Raw genomic sequence first — 23,884 nt, forward strand, 5'->3', positions numbered from 1 at the left:
ACCATTCCAAAATCTGTTTATCAATTTCACATTGCGCTGCAGGGGGGGGGGATGTCGCGTTGCGCAATGAACTGGAAGTTGATCTGTCAGCACTATCCTCATCTTTGGGCAGATGTTTTTATTTTATTCAGTTTATAATTCCTTACTAAATGTAGTGTTTCATCTCGATGTACTCCGATATGATTTAAATCAATTTCCTCGTCATTATAAATATCACGATTAAGCATAAAATAGTTTTCTGGTTGCAATTTTCTAATTTCGACTATGCGTAATGTATGCTTTACGCATGCATGCGTTGAGAGAAATGTTTAATAAAGTAAACAAATAAATATTAAGCTTTTTTTTTTGTAAATTTTGATACCCTTTAGATCACAATTGCTCTTTATTTCATAAATTACGATTTCATATTTTTAATTGTATAATTTCTGCATGCCATCTTACCAGATTTAAACTGATGATCTATAATTTGGAATCGCCAAAGTCCCGTCGAGTCCGGATTAAAGACTTTTGACTGTATTACATCTTAATGACTAAATAAGAAAAAGATCAGTAGCTCAAGTAAAACATGAAACGTAGTAATATTGCAACAAAGTGAACTCTTCAACTTTACTGTGGCCTTTATTTTATCAGATTTTAGAAGGAATATAAAATTAGAACATAAAAAATATACCCATTTTAATTTTTTTACATAAGATTAATACTCACAGTTTGTTTTTCTGCAGTCGTATTATCAGCACAATCTCCTTCCTTCTTTTCCATAAAATTCTTTTCTGGAAGATTCTGCTTATACATGCGTAACAGACTTTCATTCAGTAAATTACGTTTCTGAAAGTAAATTAATAATCTATACTTGCAATGAAATAAAATTCTTAAATTGCTATAATAATTTTCTTCATATTAAAAAAAAAAAGAGGCATGTCAACCACTGTGTGCAAAGTGTGTGGCATACTAGTAGAAACACCAAAAATTTCAGGTGAAAAGAAAATATTAAAAAAAAAAAAAAAAAAAAAAAAAAGAGGAGCACTGTAGGTGCCATTTAACCCTGCAGTGCTCGCGCGACATCCCACAGACGCCAGGGATATTTCTTTTTTAAATGGCTTTATAAACGGATGCGCGATCAAGCTTGTGCTGCCATTTACCTTTCTGTCAACTATACACGACTAAGTAGAAATCACCGAAACAACGCCATTTTCATTTTAGTGCTGAGAGGAAGAGGTTATAAGCTGTGCACTACTGGAGTCTAGGAGACGCCACACGACCGTTTTTGATTCTAAATGTAAGTTTTTAAAATGTACATATTCTAGCATTTTAAATTTTTAATTATCAACAGCTGTCCTTAGTAGTGTTCTTTTTTTTTTTTTTTTTAATCATTTTTGTAATAGATAAAAGAAATTGTTTGTGAATATATTTAATTCTAAATGTAAAAAGAATGTATTTCTTCTGGTATTTATAATTTTATGGGCAACAATTGTTTTTATTAGTTATTTTCTTACCTTTAAGTCAAGATAACTTCTCAGAAAAAATTCAATATGGCAAATGAACGTGATAGAGAAATAAATGAATGCTTATGGAAAATAGATAAATGTCATAGAGAAATAAATGTATGCTTATGGAAGAAGATGAATCAGGTGATGAGTTTGATGATTATAGTGATATAGAAGAAGATAGAGTAGAAACAAGAGAAGAAAACACAGACACTGAGCAAGAAATAGACTCCAATGATAGCGATACTGATGATTATATTGAGAATAATTATTTTCTAGGCCGGAATAAATCATTAAAATGGTCAAAAGTTTGCCCACCTAAAAATATACGCACTCGGCGACATAATATTGTCACTCATTTACCAGGGGTGAAAGGTGTCGCGAAGAATGCTCGAACGCCGGAGCAATGTTGGGCATGTTTTTTCGACAATGGCATGCTATCTAATATAGTTAAATTCACAAATGAAAAGATATCCACAGTACAGGAAAATTATTCTCGTGGGGTATTGAGCTATGCCGTCTAATAATGTCTGAAAAGCGATTTAGGTTCCTTTTATATTGTTTGAGGTTCGACAATAAGGACACACGAGAGATAAGAAAGATAACTGACAATTTAGCGCCTATAAGTGATGTATTTTCTTCATTTGTTGAAAATTGTAAGAATGCTTATTCAATTGGAGAGTATTGTACAATTGATGAAAAGTTAGAAGCTTTTAGGGGTAAATGTTTCTTCAGGCAGTACATCCCTAGTAAACTAAATAAGTATGGGATAAAATTATTTGCATTAGTAGATGCTAGTATGTACTACACTGTAAACCTAGAAATATATGCTGGCAAGCAGCCTGCAGGTCCATTCGAAATTAGCAACAAACCAGCAGATGTTGTGAAACGGCTGAGTTCTGTAATCTCAGGAACAGGTCGCAATATAACTGTAGACTATTGGTTCACCTCGTGAGATTTAGCTAACTTTTTGCTTCAGAATAATCTTACTTTGGTTGGAACCATAAGAAAGAATAAGAGTGAAATTCCTCTAGAATTTACGCAAAGAATCGGGAAGTAGGAACATCATTGTTTGCATTTCGGAATGACTCAACTTTAATGTCTTATGTAACTAAGAAAAACAAGATGGTTTTGATTCTCTCCACCATGCATCATGATGATGCAATTGATGAATCATCTGAAACAAACAAGCCACAGACGATAACCTTTTATAACGCAACTAAATCAGGAGTTGATACTGTTGACTAGTTGTGTAGCACTTACAATGTCGCTAGGAAAACGAACAGATGTCCTATGGTTATATTTTATAGTATGATGAATGTAGCAGCTATAAATGCTCAAATAATATATCATGCAAATAATTTATCAATCAGCACCAGACGCAGTGAGTTTTTAAAACTTTTGGGTCGTAATCTAGCTGATGATTCCTTGCGTAGACGCTTTCAGTGTTCATCATTACCTAGAAATCTCAAGCAGGATATTCAGAGCCTTTTGCCAGATAAGGGTACAGTTCAGCTTACAGAAGAGGCACGAGCTACTAAAAGGCAGAGATGTCATGAATGTGGCTGTTCCAAGAACAGGTACACTAAGTACAAATGCCGCAGTTGTAAAAAATTCTATGTTTAGAACACGCTCAGCAAATTTGCGCTTATTGCTAATTTGTGCAACTACCTAAATGAGATAATTTTACTTGTATTTTTCAGTTGTATTTGCTTAAGTTGAATAAAATTAAGTTTCACTGTAAACTGAAGTTTTGTTAAATATTGTTTGTAATATGATGCCACAAATATATATGTGTTATTTCAATAATCCCTTTGCATTCATAAATTTGAACTAAATTACCTAAATATATATTAGTACAGCAAAAATATACCTGGAGTCTGTGAGACGCCACGCGAGCACTGCAGGGTTAATATGATGGTATCTGTGTCTATTTCAATAAAATTAACCACATGATAACATTAAATGAGAAAAACAGAACATACTGAAAAATATACATATATAATTAGAGGGAAAAAATCATAAATGATCATCTGTAATTTATTAAAAGGTTGATATGCTTAAAACAGTTCTTTAACCTTCTTGTTTTTACTAGCTTATAATTTAAAATATTTTGCTTTCTTATATTCTTAAATATAAATATCATCTTAATGAATAATAACTTACAGAAACAGAGACTAAAATACGTAACAATACAAATTTGGCTAACAATTCTATTTAAATAACGGTTTCATAGCAGATTCAAAAATCTGTACCACTCAGATGGTTAATGATTTTTCTGAACCAAGACACATTCTGCAAATACAGTGCATCAAGAAGATTAATTTTCCTTGCCAGTTCATTTGCATTTATATCTGTATCTATGTTATAAAGCAGAGCTTCTTAAACTTTTTTTAGTCACAACCCCTTTTTATCACTGAGATTTTTTTGCGACCCCATAATACTTACGAAAATTTTATGCGACCCCCATAAGCATTGTGCAAATCTGACATGAGCACAAGAGAAAGTGTCATTTTTTTCACTTGTGCTGTAATATACTATTGCAGTTTTAGATCATTAACTTTAATTTCTAATTTTAAGACATAGAACAATGTGACAATTTTAAATAAGTAACAGACAAAATGACAGCATTATATGCAAAACAAGTAAAATGAACGTTTATATTATAAAAAGAAAGCATCAAAATTTTTTTGTTTGTTGGTATTTTTTTATTTTTACCTATTTTCAGATACATTCTGTAAAAATATTTGGTAATTGTAAAATTATTATGATAAGTTAAAGAAATTTCAAAACTGCTAAAATTTTTGGCAACCCCCAACCCACAGTTTAAGAAACCTGTTATAAAGGAATCTTCAGTTCACTATCAAAGCTGTTCATTAAATTAAATTAAAAATTACTGATGTCGTTTGAATCATATCTATACTACTAGCACACTCATGATTACTACTGCTTATTCATTGAAAGCACCAGGTTTTCTTTTTTCTTTTACCAGTCACTAAAAGTTTTCTTTTTTCCACAGACTCATTTTGTCAGCATTATAAATGTTTTCAGAACAATATTTCATAAAGAATTTAGACCACATATTTGACAACCATGTTACTGTACATAGTGGGTAAATCAACTAAACCAAACATCAGTTGCTATAAAATCATCCTTTTCCCCTTTATACCTAATTCTTCAGCTTTCTATTGCATAAATACATAGTAAAAATATATTTTAGGATGCCCCTTGGCAAAAATTGGTGATTTTTGGCGATTGGCCAGCAAGGCACAATTTCAAGATGGCTGCTACACAAAACCAAAATAATAAGTCAAAGAATTACACAAACTCAGTGTCCATGTACACATCGATCTATTTCCACTTAAAAAACATCAGAGAATTGCACAAACTCAGCACTGCACACTCCCTTGACTTTGTCCATGCACACATTGATCTCTTTTCACTTAAAAAAAAATTAGGAGAATGATGATGTCATATAATGTCAAAACAAAGTTACTTATCACCACAACTGAACAAAATTTGTAGCTAATCGAAGCTCAATACACTGCATTTTAAATCACACAAATAATATAAAGAAGGAAATACATGTTATCACATAAATGCACTACAAAAAGGAAATACCAATATACCACATTTAGAAATTTCTGTATCTTCTGCTGTGGCACACAAAAATCCGGTTTCCGGATTCTTAAATGTCACTGCGTGATTTACTGAGAAGTGAAAGAAGCCATTATCAAAAAGACAATCATATGACTTCCAGCAGTTGGATATGATTGTTATTCCAGGTAAAATATCCTGTCATCTACAAAGTTTCTCTGTCCTCAACCACTTTAAAAAAAAAAAAAAAAAAAAAAAATCACCTTCCGCTCTCTTGTTCTATATCACCAAACACCCAGTTTACCACTGGCAGCCATTTTTCGATAGAAATCACAAAATACGCAATGTACTTCTAACTGATATGCAACACAGGAATAAGCCCTTACAAATATTTTACCATCAGTCAAATTCACTGCAATCACAGAACCAATTATATCATAATAGGGTTTCTATCGGGGTTGGATTTACGTATAAGCTAGACAAGCTATAGCTTAAGCCCCCACTTTCTTGGTCCCCCCCAAATTAAAATATAGTATAAATAATATTAAAATATATTATAACAGACTTAGAAAGGGCCCCATGTCTCAAATAGCTTAGAGCCTTATCAAGTCTAAATCTGGCTCTGTTTTCCATAACATTCTACTACTCAGGTTACCCATAAAACCATAAATGAAATAACAATTTGGCAATAAATGAAACAACTTGACAATCATCCAAGGAGCACCCTAAAATGTAGACTAATCAAATACACCACTGACTGCCACATACCTATCATTATCAAACCTTCAGCTGTTTTCTCAACATTGTGATCTTCCACATTATGCATCTGTTTCATGTTTTCCTTTGATTCACAAATACAGTACAAACTATGAGATCTGACTAAGGACTTCAGCTATTCTGGATTTTAGATCATCAGTTTAAATCTAATAAGAATGCCTGTATTTGCTCGTGTCATAATCGTTATTGTTACTCTGGATTCTTTGATACCACATAGGACTCGTCTGCAGAGGTCGCCTAAGTATTTTGAGGCATATATATCTAGACAAGACCATTTTTGTCAATACTGTAAATTTTCTCTGGAGATAACTTTTCCTATTAAAAAGTTCAATCAAGTCATCTACAAACTGTTTAGCTGCTTGAGCATTTTCGTCTAAAATTTTTAACTGCGTTGTGTTATGGTGCTTCTTCCATTATCTTTATGATATATTTTGGCTTGAGCCATTAGTATTAGACCCATCAATGTTTTGCCCTTGTTGCAATGTTGTCGTCATCACTTTGTCACGACGACAACATTGCAACATTAAGATAATGAATGATTTTTTCTTTTAAGGTCAGTTTACACCTCTCAGAGCGGCTCGGAGCGAGTCGCTCCTTATGATTACTTTGACAATGTAAACGCTCACTTCGACGGAGTACAAACGTAAGGGAGATGAGTCAGCGCTTCCGTTTCTACTTTGAACCTGTTGAAAAACCTCTCCGGGCAGCGTTCGCAGGGACGTCGTGATAGTGAGTTCTATAATCCGAGATTAAATGATAGCCAAACCATGGCATTTTTTTTTAATGCATACGCATCTTATGAAGTGTTTTACTTCTATAATTATGTGAGCTTATATTCATTTTTCTACAAGCATCCCTACATGAGGATGCAATAAATATATGTTAAACTATAAAAATAAAACAAAATTATGAAAAAGATATGTAGATCTGTTTTATTGGGGATATTTAAATTTCTTGCTTTGTATAAAAACATTCTGGGCTATAATTCGTTACAATTCAGCTTGGATGTGAAACATGTTCAGCTTGGATGTGTGAGTGCAAGTACTGAAGGTGTATTAAGGTTTATACAAATTATGCTAGATGAATTCTAATCTCCTTAAACTATCCGTTTTAGCATTTTAAAAGTATAATCGCTATATTTACGCATTATTAATTTTGTTGATATCACTTTGTGTGTTGTCCAGAAACACAATTTCAGTAGGATTTAAAAGTAACAATTTGTGATAAATATTTTCCTCTTGGAACTATGTCATAATATATATATTCTTTTACCTGTGGTAATATATGTAATGCTCCCAAGTTTTTTGCTACTTCTTATTTATTTAAGATTTTCTGAATAATTAGGTAGATATCATACAGTTTACTTCTGTCGTGTTAATGGTAGCTTTGAATAAATATTCCATGTGTTAATTTTGCATTCTTCTCTAGAAATAACACAGTTCCAGTCAGAACTCTGCATAATTAATTCATGCACAGAGAGCTACTGATTCTGTGGATTCTGAATGAATATATTCTTTCTATTAATAAATAATAAAACACATTATTACTTTTACATTATTTTGTAAATGATTAATTTGGTGTAAATAAACAGTTGTATATAGTAGAAAAACTTTGTTAATTTGACTTTCAGTAACCACAGTTGACTAAATAACTTCTCTCAAACTGAGTTTCTTTTAAATTCTTGTATCTGATATGCAATAACGTTTTTGTAACTTTGCACATTCTCGTCCGAAATTCAGTTAATAGTTCATTTGATACTCCTAATTCATCGCGGCAAGCTACCAATCACGTACCCCCCCTTTTTTTCTTCTTTTTTTTTTTTTCCCCTCCCAAGAGCAGAAATTAATTCGTTTGAAACTGCTTCGCAGACTTCAAGCACTGCAGCCTAAGAACATCTATGTATGTTCAATGCATATTCTTTCCTGCAGCTGCGACGTTGGTATCCATTTCGTAAACAAACGAAGGTGAGTTGTCAGTCCACTCTGATTGGTGTAAACAATCTATCAGAGTACAGGTCCATTCACTCGGTTCGAAACGCCCGGACGAGGGGCTCGCTACGAGCAGCTTTGACAGATGTAAACTGACCTTTAGTCAGACTAATTAAAGTATCAGAATTTGGGGGGGGGCCGAAAAAAAAAAACCAGAAAAACCTTTTAATGTTTTTTATTATTCATTTCCCATCTCGAAGAATTTCAAGATGCATATGCCTTTACTCGTTTTTACGATTCCACTTTTGGCTTAATAGACACTGAAACATACTTTCGCTCTGCATATTCTGCTGCAGCTTTAAAAACTAGAAGCTCTTTTCAATATAGTCAAAAATTCAAGCTTTAATACTGATAACATAACTATAATAAAAACAACCAACAAAAAATAACAAAATGGATTAAATTAGTATTAACTGCACTTAGGTTCTTTGGAATGAGTCTTTCTCCCTTCCTCACTGCTATGCCAACAAAAGAAAAATAACATGACACCTGAATTCCAACAAATATGTCTTGAGGTTTCAGTTTTTGTTTACATCGAAAAAAAAAATGCTAACTCCCTACAACCACTCAAGGTCGGAAAGTGTGGTCGTTACCAAGATCAATAGATTAATCAATCAATGTACTGTCACTGGCCAGTCTAGGGTCCTAGCCAGTGGGTGTCTGAAAATGACATGCAGAAATCGCTTTTACGATATGCAGAGAAAAATCGCTTTTACGGCATGACTGATTTTTGTTGAGTATTATTTTCTTCACTAAGACTTGATATGGAAAAAACTCCCCCCCTTTGTCGTTCCGAGATCGGGGTGTTAGATCATTCCGGATGTAGGATGTCTGGATTTCGGACTTCATATTATATTGTAAGGAAAGGGTAAACATTTAATCTCACAAACCTTAGAACTTGTATGGCATTTTGTATTAAAAAAAAGGGGAAAGTGCAGAATCACACACAGCTTGCTGTGTTTTTAAGAAATGCACATACTCGGTATCCATGTACACATCGACCTATTTTCACTTAAAAAAAAAACATCTCAAAGTGCACAAAAATGGCATTGTGCACTCCCTTGACTCCATGTACACATCGACTTATTTTCACTTTAAAAAGTCAAAAAAAAAAAAAAAAAAAAATTGACAAAAATCCAAGTCTTCTTACTCTTGTAAAAAGAGCCAAAGAAATAAGTGGGCTATTCTGCATTTTTCCCAAAATAAAACTCTCTGACATGTGGCCTAATATTAACACTCAATAGTCTAAAAAGCAATGTAAGAAAATGATAATATAACTTAATATAAATGGTATGGCTTAATGCAATAAAACATCGTAAAAACAAAAAGTCAAACATAGCAATTACCGATTCCGGAGCTGGATTAGGCGAAAGAACTGACTCGGATCCCGATTGACGCCGTTTCTTTCTATCATAAACAACTAATCCATTCAAACCTCGTTTTCGTACCATCCTTTAAATGATGTTGAGAATTAAATTATTACGATAAACGACCCGCTCCAGCAGGTCTTCTTATCCTTTGATCACAAATATAGCCCTGAATAAAAATTTTAAAAGAACTATTTTGACTAGGAAAACATTAAAAATTAAGTGTAACTTCCCACATGTCTCTACTCGAAGAACAGTAAAGTTCACAGAGTTTTGCAAGTTTAAATCATCTTTTACTTGACTGGGTAAAATTACGATGCGAGTAAATAACTGAAGATACGTTAGGCAATAAACCATACCGTATAAAAGAGGAATATTTAGGATAAGGTTCGGAGAACAGCCTTAACGCCAAAACGGAGAGAAACAGCTTATTATGGTAGACTACCTTATGGTTGTCATCCGATGACGTACTTCTTCTAAGAGGACAGCGTGATACTTTTTTCCCTGCTAAGGGATTATCTGTGGCAGCAGATCGGGATACGTATTCGAAAAATGTATTATCTTACCTGTTTGCTTATCAAGCGAAGAGTATTAAATTAGAAATAGCAATTAATTGAATAAAATATTGATAATATATGTAAAAATAAGTGTCTTGCACCTGTAAATATTTATTTAATGCTTTATTTTCTGTTTTCATTTGCTTTGTTATGCTTCCCTATACTCATCGATGTTCAAACATGGTTTATTCTATAGCTTTTTAGTATTTATTTTATGTGCATTGATTGCAAGTAGTCTATAAACATTTTCTTGTGCATTCATATCGTAGTGCAATAAAATAAGTCAATGTGTGCCTTCATATCATATTCATAGTGATCATATTCTAATCTGAATTCAGAGGAACTTTAAATTTGCCTATAGAGTGGCAGTTTTACTTCACAGTTGCTAGAAATATCTGGCTTAAACAGACCTAAGTTCTCAGACTAAACATATTTGCAGTATATTTGTTCTAAGACATTTGTAGCCTCAGTCTGATATTTAGTTTATAGCACATTTAATATTTTTAATATTTATTGTATGAATTAGAAATAATAATAACTTTTTAGAAATATGTATGCAATAAATTTGTGTGCTGTTAGACATGATAATGCTCTTAAGTCTTAATTCAAATTGTTCAAAATTTGACAAAATGCAATGGTATTGTATTTCATTTTTTAACTGCAGTATAAATATAAAAATTTCATTAAACCTGCTAGAAGGAACCATATTTTGTAGTATTTAAATACATATTTAGTTACATGCATTATGTAATGGAAAGAGTAATTTGCTTTAAACATTTCCTCAGCTTTATAGTATTTTATATATAGTATATAATGCATTATGAACTGAGAACTTATGTCTCAATAAATTTTAATAAATTAATAGTTCCTGATGTCATAAAATAATGCTGTATGCAGTTAATAAAAGTGGATTTAAATGCTATAAGAATAAACTAAAAATAGTTTGTTTCATTTTTTATTTTAATTGTCATAAATATAAATCATCTCTAACTTACAGAATGTGATAGTGAAAATTTTGCATTATTTCCTACGTGATTTATTTAATTTAATTAAGTAAACTGAAGTCCTTGGTAATTGTTTATGATTACAGCAAGATATTTGATAATTATTATAAATAAATTGTACAAATAGATAATGCAAACTTCATGCATTACAATGACAGTGGATCTTGTTTACGAGACAGAGATCGATTCTACTGCGGACCTTGTCAGCCAATTAGCATCACTGCAGCAGAGACTAGCTGAATAGCTTTCAAAGTATATGCCAATCACTTCTTTGTCATTATGATGCATGTATTGCAGTTAGTAACAGTTCATCTGAACAATTCTGATAAATATCAAGCATTATTTCTTGTAAATATATATGATTAAAATGGCATTTTTATTCTCTACGTTCTTTGCACTTAATATGTTTCTGTATTCATGTTTCACATTCCACAATACATGGTATTGCGAAAATTATTACTTCAGCCATGCTATATTATACCTTAGAGGGTTGACTATAGAGGCAAATAAAAATTAAATTTTATGTATATTAGGAATAGTATTTATATGATAGTTGAATATAGAGTTCATATCATAAATCATATACATAACTACCTATCAAAATGTTTTGCAATGAAATTTATTATTCCCCTTTTTATCAAATAAAAACAAAATGAGGCATTTAACACCTGTAAGCTATGTAAATAATGAGGCATAGAAAATCTGTAAGGCATGTAAATAATGAAACGTAAAATATGTTACTCATGTAAGAGCAATACAGTTATTCAACTAATATGGTTAACAATAATATTGATTCTAGATTAGCTAATTGCCCCCCTTTTTGAAAAAAACATATAATGCATAGGACATTTTACAGAATTACAGCTAAATTCAAATTACATACTTTTTAATTTACTTATTTAGTAATAGTTTGACTTATTTTATTGTGATTTTCATTTTTAATTTAATTTGATTTGGCTTGGTCTGCATGATTTGTTAATGGCAAAGTATGTGAGAGCTATTTGCATAAGCAGAAGCATGCTTTCATAGAGGACTTTCTAAAAGACACTCACTCATATCCTCATTACACATGCAGCCAATCTGTTTACCTAGAATTGCAGTCAGGTCAAACTACCAGCTTTGAGCAACTTTACTGCTCAAGCACTGGTGGGCACATTTTTGTTATGATGGAATAAATTTTTGCATTATATTTTTACATTTTTCTTTGAAACAGTTATGGACTTATTTTCTGTTTTTAAGCTGTGATATTGAGACTATTGTGGTGTCATTTTGCAAATGACGTGTATTCATACATGTGCCCCCAATAATACTTGTGTAATTAAAAACTTGCTCAATGCTTATTATGCAAAGTATTCAGTTTAAAAGTGTACCCTTCATAAAAATCATAATTGTACACATTCATAAGACATACCTTGTATATATCATACATTCAGGTTTCAGCCTTAGAAGGCCAGCGAGTGATGATGTTCCATTTGGAAAGATTGATTGGAATGAGCCTGTGCGTGAATACTTCATAACAAGATAGATACTTCATTTATTGAAGAATACTACTGAATTATATAGATATTGAAACTATCAAAGTGGTAGTACAAGAATTGGATCAGAGTATGGAATCATTAATCAAGGGATACTATGTATGGCTTGACAAATCTACTCCATACATTGATCTTTGCATAAATTCACCTTTGAAAACTGCCAAAAATATTTAACAAAAAAAAAGGGGGCAGAACTTTTAATGTTATGCAATGAAAGGAATAGGTTTTTATTTCTATAGCAGGCTACACTTCCTGACAATAGATAAATTAAGTACACAAAGTAATGAAATCTTGCATCTTAAAAGGAAACCAGATACTTTTTCTGGTAGTAATGAAGAAAATCTGAAGGTATTCCTAAAAGTTTTCTAAAATTGCCAGAAGAAAACTTCCAAAAAATGCTACTAAATATGTAATTAGTAAAAAAAGGTTGTCATCTTGATTCTTCTAAACCCCAAGATAGCAGTCAGCCTTCTACAAGTAACCCAGATAATCCTTAATAGTTAAACAGAATTTGTCACCTCAACCTAGTTCAGTTTCATGCATCAAATCTCGGAAAAGTCATGAATGTCATATTCTTTCTGGCATGTAAGCATTTGAATTCTGCTGAAGCAAAAGTTTCCTAGAGCAGCCGATGATAGAAAAAGATAAATACAAGACCATTGGCTAATGAGTTGCACTTTATTTTGCATACACAATCTTATGCTTTCAAATATATTTTCATTTCAGAGCACGTTTGCCAAAATGGGACCTTCATTACTTGTTTAATTATTATTTAAAAAAACTGTATTTATTACAGAATTTCAAAATTTTAGTGATCAGTTTATTAATTAAACTTACTTAATTTTTACAAAAGTAATTATTGAGATATCTCAGGCTATTATAAATCTCAGTATATCATAAATTTTAAGGTATGTATATATCTGAAACTGTTAATAAGAAATTAGGCACATTCACATTATGTAACTAAATTCATTTCATAAACTTGGCATATTTTTAATATATTAGAGGTATTTTGAAATGCGAGTCATAATTGGTTTGGTTTAGTTGATTATTGCAAAGCAAACTAGGGTTCTCTTTCTAAGGGGAGGATGCCTTTGTGGAGGACTTTCTCGGGAAAACTAGCTCATATACATGGTACAGGTAGGGAAAACCATGAAAACACCCATGTAGCCAACCCAATTCTTCTGAAATCGAATAGGAACTGCCCGTATTCAGTGATTTTTTTTACCACTCAGCCACTGGTTACCTGTGAGTTATAAGACATGTGCTGTCATTTACACTGAGTAAAATAAATTCTGCTTTATCATAATTGATGACACTTTTGTATGTCTTGCATTAAACTCACATTTAAAATTCTTTTACCGTAAATGCAAAATTCAAGGAGGGGAAAAATATCTCTTTCAAAAACATTGAGATTAATAGTTTTAGAAAATTTTATAATACCAAGAGTAATTTGTAAATACAGTCAAAAGTCGTTAATCCAGACTCGTCGGGACTTCGGCGATTCCGGATTATCGATTTTTCCGGTTTATAGATCAGTTTAAATCTCATAAGATGGCATGCACAAATTCTAAAATTAAAAATATGAAACCGTATTTTAGGAAATAAAGAACAATTATGATCTAAAGGGTATCAAAATTTACAAAAAAAAGAACCTTAATATTTATTTGTTTACTTTATTAAACATTTCTTTCAATGCAAGTTGTTTCGTTTTATGTGATAATACTTTCTCTTTAATTCTATAAAGACATAATTTCTTGTTCAGTTAAAAAGCTCCGCTGTTCAAGTCCCATAATTGCTGTGCCGAGAATACCGACTAACTTGTCAATCGAAATTTTTTCGTTTTCACTAACCTCTCTGTCACCTTCTTCATGTCTTTATCCATTTTTTGCAGCAATTCCACTTTTTGTTTGATGGACATGGAGACATACTTTCGTTTTGTAGCTCCTTTGGGAGCTCCAGAATCAGAAATTGACATAATCGAAAGTTCAAGTTTACTTTTATAAAATTGCTCTTACAGTCTGCAAAAAATAATAAGCTGCATCCAATTCGAAGATTAAGGAATAACACAAGCATCAACATTAACTGAAATAGATAATTGTATAATTTTAGCTTATACCGTCCGTTATACGTTAAACGCGCACGCGAAAACGTATTCTGCACTTGCGCACACGCATATGCGCGTAAAGGTGTTACGCGTAAACGCCTATGTGCATGTGTCAACGCGGCGCATGCGCAGAAAGTTTTTACCTTTGAGGTCCGGATTATAGGTATCCGAATTCCGCATTCCGTATTATGGGTGTCCGAAATAACGACTTTTGACTGTAGTTATTCAGAATACCAAGAGTAGTAAATTACAAATTACAATGTTATATAGAGAAGGGAATGAAATTCTAAAATAAAATGCGTTATAGATAGAACCATTATACAGTATAGATTATCTTGTATAAATAAAGCAACAAGAAGAAACTTTCAACTTTACATGTCAGTATTGAAAAACATTCTACAAAAGGATGAGAAGTTTTACATTGAATTTTGACCATGTGGTTTAATGTTTTCTTAATCATAAGCATATGTATTTCAAGTGCTATCTGCCTAGAACAAGATGCTTCTTAGCACCAAAACCATGGCAGCAGTTCAATTGAAAACATCCTTAAATCTTCCATAGATTTAAAGATGAAATGATATAACTTTTACATGCACAGTATGTAAAATTTAAAACAATTTAATGCCTTACTTTCAGATTTATAGGCATCTTTATCAAGAACTGCAAAAGAGGTTAATTTGATTGTCCTATCAATGCAAAACTGAAGTATAGCAAATAAGAAAAATATTGTAAATAATCTTTATTTACAAAAAGAAGAAAAAATTTATATAGGTAAAGTATTTTTCATAAACAGCTGAAGGACACTCAAAAAAAAAAAAAAAAAAAAAAAAAAAGATCTGTCTTAGTATGGGAGAAATTTCACTTGTGTCCCTGGTATTTAATGAGTAATAAGAGGAAAGTTAAGCATTTAGGTAGTGAAGGAATTATTTAATGTAGGAGAAACCAACTCATTAAGCATAATTCTAACATTATTTTGATAAAATTTATGAAATCAGCCTGTGAAAATTCTCTATTCTAGCTATAAGATGTATAGCAGTCTATGTAAGATTTTATTAGAAAGACACACAAATAAAGGCCATTATTGGTTTTCATGGTTTCCCCATGCGTAACGTAAATATGAGCCAGTTTATCTTAATAAGTCCTCCATGAAAGCATCGTTCCTCTTAAACAGATACCCCTTATAAACATCTCCATATTCAATTAATTTAACCTACAATTTCAGTTGCATTTCTGTAACATATATAACGACACACCAAAAAGGAGTTATCTGAATGAGACGAAAATCTAGATGGATTGAAAACGAATCTAATCGAACTAAGCATCTAATCGAACTAACCGGATTACAAATGTTGCTGCTGCCGGAGGTGTTAGCTTTATGTACTGAATTGCGCATGTTATTAACCCCATACCACTTGTTAAATTAATCATATCTTCCTCTCATTACATTAATAAATACAACGTCTGCAGCACCACGGACAGTGACCACTGTTGCTGCTTCCCATGACATTACAACAGAGACAAGTGCACCTACAATGGATGTCATCGACGACACTGGGCACAGGAGTGTACCATATCGTGATTCAAACGAAACCTGTTCTGCGTACAGCATGAGAACAAACGCATCCATGTGTGGAGGCACAGAGGAGAATGAACGTTGCCAGCTTGCATTCTGAAAGTCATATGGGCTCAGCACCTGGCGTGTTGGCATGAGGTGCCATTCCACCTTCACCCTGGTCACCTCTTGTTCCCATAACCGGTAATGTGGGTAAATGTCGTTACAGTTGTGATGTCTTAATGCCCGTGCCCTGTCTTCAAAGCCTGCTTGACGCCATCTTTCAACAAGATGATGCACGAACTTATGCTGCCCTGAAGTTCTTTGAGACAGAATGTTTCTGAGTGTTGCCCTGATTAGCACATTCTCCAGGCCTCTCACTCATTGAAAACATCTTATCATGGTTTGCCAGGAGATTGCCATGCCATCACTCGCCAGAAAATAGAACTAAAGCTGCATGGAATGAAGTACCTGTATCAGCTTAGTTCAATTAGACTGTATATATTACAGATACAGTTGTTAATCACATTTATGGATTTTATGCCATCTCAGTGTATTCCCTATGTTCCATTCCTTTCCAGTGTGTATGATTTCAAACATGAAAGCAAGATTTCAATATGCAAGCAATAAAAATTGTTTAATACATAGCACTAATGCTGTTATATGAGAAAATAAAGCAAAGATTATACAAAATTCCGAAAAAAAAATTCATATGGCAGTAAAATACGTAACACCACATTTTACAAGTGACAATGTATTGTTTTCAGAGATTGTTTAAAAAATCTACCTGGTAATAACAAAAATTTTTCAATTTGTGTGAAAACTGTCACTAAATTTAGTTTGGTAGATAATATTAAACAACTTTGTTTTCTGCATGTGATAGGATACAAAATCAAAATGTTCATGTTATGTCTGAAGGGATGACACACATACAGGTAATAATTAAAAGAGGCAGAATAGTTTTAATTCTAAAAAAAAAAAAAAAAAAAAAAAAAAAAAAAGTGATGATTGTTTATTAATACCATAGACTTGAGCCACAGTTATATGGCAAAACTGTTGTTAACAGTTTTTTTTTTTTTTTTTTTTACTAAATTAGGTTAGATTATTTATATTGCACAGCACATGAGGGTTATCTGCAGAGGTGGGGGTACTTTTGTGGAGAACTTTCTTAAGGTGAGCTGGCTTGTATTACATTAAACATGTCCAAAACAACAAAAACTCTTATGCAGCCAGCCCATTTACAAGGATTTGAAGCATCCATATTAAGGATTTCGCCACTGGTAGATGTTTGTTTATTGTATGGAAGACACAAACACCTACAGAATTCAGGTATGCTTCAGATTTCAGTCTCTATAGGGGTATAGTGATAATCAGGATTACGTCAGATTAATTTATTAAAGCAAAACACGTGAAAATATCTGCTCAAGGAGACATATATCTTTGTGGAGGACTTTCTACAGGAAACTGGTTTGTATTTATGTTTCATATGGAAAGCCATCCAAACACTCATGCAGTCAGCCTGCTCATTGGGATTTGAACATGAGTCAAACTAACAATATTCAGCTTTCTTATTCACTTGGTCGCTGGTGGGCTACTTAGAAAAACTACAAGAAGTAGGTATGAAATGTCAAAATTTGTATTTCAGCTTTTTATCAGAATTTGTATTTTTATCTTGTACTCTTGCAGGGCAGTGATATTTTTGAATAAAGACTAATCAAAACTATATCAATGTCCCTTTTTCAACTGACCATTTTTGTTAAAATATTCTACTTACATAAGCATTTTTTAAAATTTTAATTATAGAGATATAAAATATAAAAAGAACTGCTGTCTTATTCATTTAAACTTTTATATAATAAATTATGAAAAGCAAAATAACATGATTTCTTAAACAATTCAAAATTAATTTTTAAGATGGTTTTAATATATAAATATCAAAGGAAGATTCATTAGACAAAATTATTTCTTTCAGAGTTGAAAAAAAAAGTTTTTTAATTTTATACATAAACTTCATTGTTGAATTGATAAACAATTTAATTGCATTAAACTCTCACATATCTGTAACTTCTGGTTAATTTTAACACCATTAAATGCTACAATGTATTACATGTTACAAATATAGATTTTTTATTTCAAGAGAAGTTAAAATTTACTGTATTACCATGATTGTTATTAGTGATACTTTGATCCAGTATTTATGGTGTCACATACACTGAATGTGTACTCATAATTAAACAAGTTAATAATTATTACTGAATATCCAGTAATAAAATTTCATCACTGTATATAACAGGTAACAACTGCTAATGTCTAATTGGAACTTTCTAAATATTTTATGAAATTGATCTCCATTAGCTAAAATATTTTTCAAAATATACTTGACTTGATAAAACATTCACTTTCCAGTGGTGAAAAAATTAACATCCATACATATTAATAATCCTTAGGAAAAACCCTTTAGCCAGGTGTATATTTCATAGCAGCATCCCTTGAATGCTTTTGTGAGGTAAACATTCAACTTGATTTGAAAAATATGTTACTTTTTAAAAAATTTTCTTTCCTCTCCTATCTTTATATATCTTCTACAACAGGGATTTTCAACCAAGGGGGCTTCAGGCGGAAGAACATAGTCAGCCTTTTATTTATATGTTAAGTATTTAGTTTTAGTTCATGAATATCAAAATCTACTTTTGTTCAAGTTTTGGCACTTATCAACATTTTCTACACTTTTGTTGTTTAATTTATAAAACAAGTTGAAACATAGTATGAATCTAAATAAATGTATATGCATTTCTGAAGATTTGGAGAGAAGGGAAGGATTTTCTAGCAATGGCGAGAGAGATGCATGGAGCAGAATAGGTTGTTTTATTATTTTTAATACATCTATGTTACAGTATTTATTATAATTAAAGCCAAGCCTTTCAGATACTTTTATAACTGATGAATCAAAGTAATATCCTTTTAATCTTCATTTAAAAACACATTACCATCATAAATATTCATCTAAAATGTGTACGCAGGAAGTATTTTTGTGTTTTTTGTGAAAGGGAAGGCCATAAAGTACTGTACTACATTTGTATTCTCAGATTAGTCATGCTACTGTAACATTTATGTTCTCAAAACCTGTGCACTGTATTATCATTTTCCAAGTTAAAACTTTTCCAGGTTGACTAAAAAGAAAAATAAATTCACAAATGTTTTATTGCACAGAACTTATAAGTTCACAAAATGTTGCAACCAACTCCAGAAACCACCTCTTGCTGTTTAATGATCTTTTGCACATGTTGGTTCATAAAGACTGGACAAGTTTCACAAAGATTTAAGAATATTTGCATAGGCAGTTATATTCCTGTATTAGCTAATTCGGCTAATCTTTGGAATATGGTAACAGGTAGTTTGGTGACATTTTGGTAAGGCAATAAAGGTTACTGGCTAGGACTTTAGCAGTGTACATGGATAAAGTCAAGAGTGTGCGCAATGCCATTTTTGTGCAATTCTGGGATGTTTTTTAAGTGAAAATAGGTCGACGTGTACATGGATGATACCGTGTATGTGCAATTCTTAAAAACGTGGCAAGCAGTGGGCGATTCTGCACTTTGTCCCAATTTCGCACCTAATCTTTGTCATTATTAAGCACCTTTGTTCCATAAAAGTTCTAGCATAAGAGTAATTCGGCTAGCAGATTGTTGGGGGGGGGGAATGCCTTTACTTCGTGAAAACAAAATGCCGTCCAAACAAAAACTAGCAGGTTGCTGTAGCAGGGTTGGTCGCCAAAAAATTGCCAAGTTACCATAATCCAAAGATTAACCACTAATTCTGTTTCAAAGTCATCAGACATCATGTCAGTAAGAACTGCATGTTACCATTCAGAAATATTCAAGAAACACAATTAGGTGTTTATCATGTTTCAAAAGTAGCAAAGCTTTTCAATAAAAAAGAAATATTTTAAGTAAACTGCCAAGGGTTTCTTATTTCAAAAATAATGCTTACTTACACGAATAAAGAAATAGCGGTACTGTTCTGTTATCGGGATTGAGTTCAGAAATGTATGTATGCATGTATGTGATCATTGTATGCATAAGTACAAATATATGTGTGCACATAAATACACATATAAGCACATACATACCAACACACGTTCATACATTTCTGAATCCGTTCTCCTTGATAATAGAACAGTACCAAAATAACTGTTACTGCTTTTGCTCAGTATCTGAGGAAGCATATTCCTTGGATGTATGAATTGTAAACTTTTCTATACTTTTGTTTTTATAGCTAATAAATAAAGCTTTTCCTTCAGATTTTCAATTTTTCTTTTTCGGTTATAATTAAAAACAGATTTTAATAGCAGTAAACTGAAAATAAAAGAAGCAACATACTGCTGTTTACAATAATGTAAAAATAGAGAACTATGGATGTTTACTTGACTTATTAAATCTATACAATCTCCTCATGGTAATGGTAAAAAGAGGGGAATGAGACTGTAAGCTGTCAAACTATTGGGGTTATAGAAAAGTATAGTTAGTTTTTTGCTATTGTGTGGGCCTTCAGCCCACTTCAGGATCAATATAGGGATCAAACCTCACTACTGCATCACATAAAAACTAATTCGTTAGAAATTTGGATCATTAGATATGTTTTGTATTTCCTAATGCAAATCACAGTACAGATATTTATAGGGCATTCATTACGATTTGAGGTACATTATGAATGCAGGTGCTACCAGGATAAAAAAATTTATCTTTTCTGCTACGCTGATAACCACTACACATTTCAAGAGTAATATCAACATGGTAGTTACACATATGGCCCTGTTTGACTTGTTTTTACTTATCAGAGATTAGCAAATAAGGCATAGTTTGAAATTATTATACACACAATGTGATTTCAAAAAATTAAATTAGTAATTATTAATGACAATTATGTTTCAAAAGCAAAACAACATGAGTTGCTTATTACGTGAGTAAATTATGAATTATGAGTCTCAGTTTGGCCATGCTTGATCTGTACATAAAGTATATAACATATAATTATAAAAAAATAACTTCTAAGAAACAGTATATTCTTAATTTATTTTTAGGGCATCTTCTGAAAATTATTCAGATTTTTGAAGTTTTCAAAAAACAACACTTTTTTTTTCACTTTCATACAATATATAAATTGCTATTTCAGTGTCGATGAAGTATCAGACTTTCAATACTCAGCTACATAAATTTCTATCCATAAAAATTGTTTTCTTACTTTTTCACCAGCAACTAATAACAGATTTTATTTTAAATATAAAAAATGCACTCAGATATATATGTTCTGCTTTACCACTCAGAAATAATACTTAAGTGAATTTTGTGGCATGGGCTATACTTTCACATAATTTTGAGTTTATTAACTTTCTTTAGAATAATGGTCACTTTTATCTGGTTGCATGTGTAGTCTCCCTTTTATTTTTTGTTTATTATCTCTGTCTTTAAAATATATTGAACTCACATTCTCTACATTCATTTTATATTCTTTATGAAAATGAATATTTAGACAAAATAATGCATAACACAATTAACATTATATAACATTACAGAACTAACTATGGCTACTATGTGAAAGGCTATTAAATACTGCATTTTTAAAGTAAATAATAGAAGCATATTTCTATCGTAGTTATATGAGAACTGAATAATATGAGATTATGGTATTTGTAGATCATATGAGCAGGAATGTGATATATTAATACATATATAAAATCGGATCGAAAAGTAATTGCCCTGCGTTTTCGCAATAGACGCACATTATTAGACTTTTAATGCTAATTTAGCAACATAACAGAAGAAAATTAGCAATTAGATACCAAACAAATATAAACACATCTCAATCCCGTTTTTCTCCGTGTATTTTCCTTTTCTCCCTAGCACCTATTCCCCACATGATATTTACTTCCGTTGGCATAATGAAATGTCGCCCATATCCTTAAAGGAGCCAAGTTGGCGTAACTAAGGCTGTTCTCCGAACCTTATCCGAATATTTATTGCAGTGTAAAAAAGATACAGATTGAAATTACGTTAATATTTTACATGAGTTTTATTAAATTACTAGTTATACATGATCTCATCGATTAACTTTTCTCTTCAGGAAAAGGAGAAAAAAAAAAAAAAAAAAAAACTTTTTCTCTTGATTGCTTAGTTCACTTTACTATAATTTTAGTAACTATTTAACACCTTACGTATTCAATAAAATATTAAGACCTTACTTCTTAGAATGCCATATATTGGAGTTATACATTCTGCTTAGTCCCCGAAGACATTACATTTGACATCACTCTTCACTCGCTATGCTAATGTGGGGAGATGTTTTTTTTTTTGACAGGGTATCGCATCGCGGCCTTATTTACAAATTAATCACTCTCAATTTTTCAGATCATTTTATTCGCTTAATAGCCTCTTTTCTCAGCAACAGAACATTCAAAATCAAAACTGGTACTGCTTACTCAACCCCCAGGGTAATCAAAGCTGGTGTCCCACAGGGGTCGACACTTTCATAGTATCTTTTTAATATATATACGGAAAACATCCCTAAAGACCCTCCTGTCCAAGCCAAAAGAAAGAAGTCGCCTGAAGAAAGAAGATTTTATTGTCATGGCAAAAGACAAAAAAAGTAAAGCGAAAAAGGCGAAAACTATGTCAAATACGCAAAGCGGACAACCAAGTAAGAAGAAAGATGTTAGGCCTTGCAAGGTTAAAAGAGAGAGTCAAACACCGAAAAAAGAAGCTACTGAAGAACAGGCACTAGAAATTTCATCGATGGAAAAAGCTAAGGATACCCCAAAATTCAAGACATGTTCTGAAAAAGAAATCCGCGACCAGATCGCAAAATTTGAAATTGACACTATTTATAATTATTTTTATGCAAGAGGTAAGGCTGAAATGGATGTGGAAGTATTCACGAGAAAATTCTGTCCAAAGAGAATAACTGAAAACAGAACAGAGAGTAAGGAAAGAAAATGGATTTCTAAGAAAACCGCGAGAGTAACTGAAAATGAGATCCCCATGGAAGTCACGAAAGAAAATCGTTTCGAACATAAAATATGGAAGAAAGCGGAGCCGATAAAGAAGAAACGCCACCCCAATAGTCTTCCAGCAGAGTGTAGTGGACTGGCCGGAAACAACACTGCAGTGAGGAATTTGAAGCCGATATGAAGATGAAATCACTATGTTAATCTAAAATCCGTGCAGAAAAGCAACTCTGATTTTAGAAAAAAGAAGCTTACCCTTCCATACCTTTAAGATGCTCAGCGAAACACCTGTTAAAGTAGTTCTTAAAGGCCTTCCATCGATGACGAAGGAAGAAATAATACAGGCTGATCTGGAGAAAAGAAAATTCCCGATAAATAAAATAAATCAGTTTACCAGACCTAGAGGGGATGTCATCGAGAAACTTCCGATATTCTTATTGGAACTGAAGAAAACTTAGAAAGGACATGCAATCCATGGACTTAATAACATGTTAAGTTTTACCGTCAAGATTGAGCAGTTTAGCCCCAAAAGACGTGATCCAGTGCTACAGATGTCAAGAGTGCGGACATTCACAGCATCTCTGCTCAAATCCTGAGCGATACTGCAAGTGTGGACAGCAACATAGGAGTAAGGAATGCTCACTAAAGCCAGATGAAAAACCCAAGTGCATTTTCTGCTCACTACCGCATGTAAGCTCATACAGGTGTTGCCCCGTGTACAAGAAGCGCTTCGAAGCAAAAAAGCAACAGATGAAATCAGCAGCTAAGATCCCTACACCGGCGGATTTTCCGAAACTCACTGAAGCAGAGGAAAACAGAATCAGAACAGTGAAAGGGTGAAAAAGATGTTAGAACCCCCACCGAAGGACTACAAAGAAGCTCTTGAATGGATTCAAAATCCGAAAATCAACAGTTT

The 23,884-nt window shown here is 32.3% G+C and overlaps 1 protein-coding gene across 1 annotated transcript in view; it reads right to left on the reverse strand.

Annotated features, from left to right (window-relative positions):
- Positions 1-9,486, reverse strand: part of LOC118196220 (nuclear valosin-containing protein-like) — a 93,727-nt gene extending 84,241 nt beyond the window's left edge. Inside the window, exons 1-2 of the mRNA XM_035367643.2 lie at positions 9,193-9,486; positions 706-825 (exon numbers count right to left, since the gene is read on the reverse strand). Coding sequence (XP_035223534.1) covers positions 706-825; positions 9,193-9,297 — 225 coding nt within the window. The 5' untranslated portion in view covers positions 9,298-9,486. The remainder of the gene's footprint in view (positions 1-705; positions 826-9,192) is intronic.
- Positions 9,487-23,884: the final 14,398 nt, after the last annotated feature.

Source organism: Stegodyphus dumicola, chromosome 6 (genome assembly GCF_044657685.1).
Source record: "Stegodyphus dumicola isolate Sdum_Otavi_A_Nest chromosome 6, ASM4465768v1".
Classification (NCBI taxonomy): Eukaryota; Metazoa; Arthropoda; class Arachnida; order Araneae; family Eresidae; genus Stegodyphus; species Stegodyphus dumicola.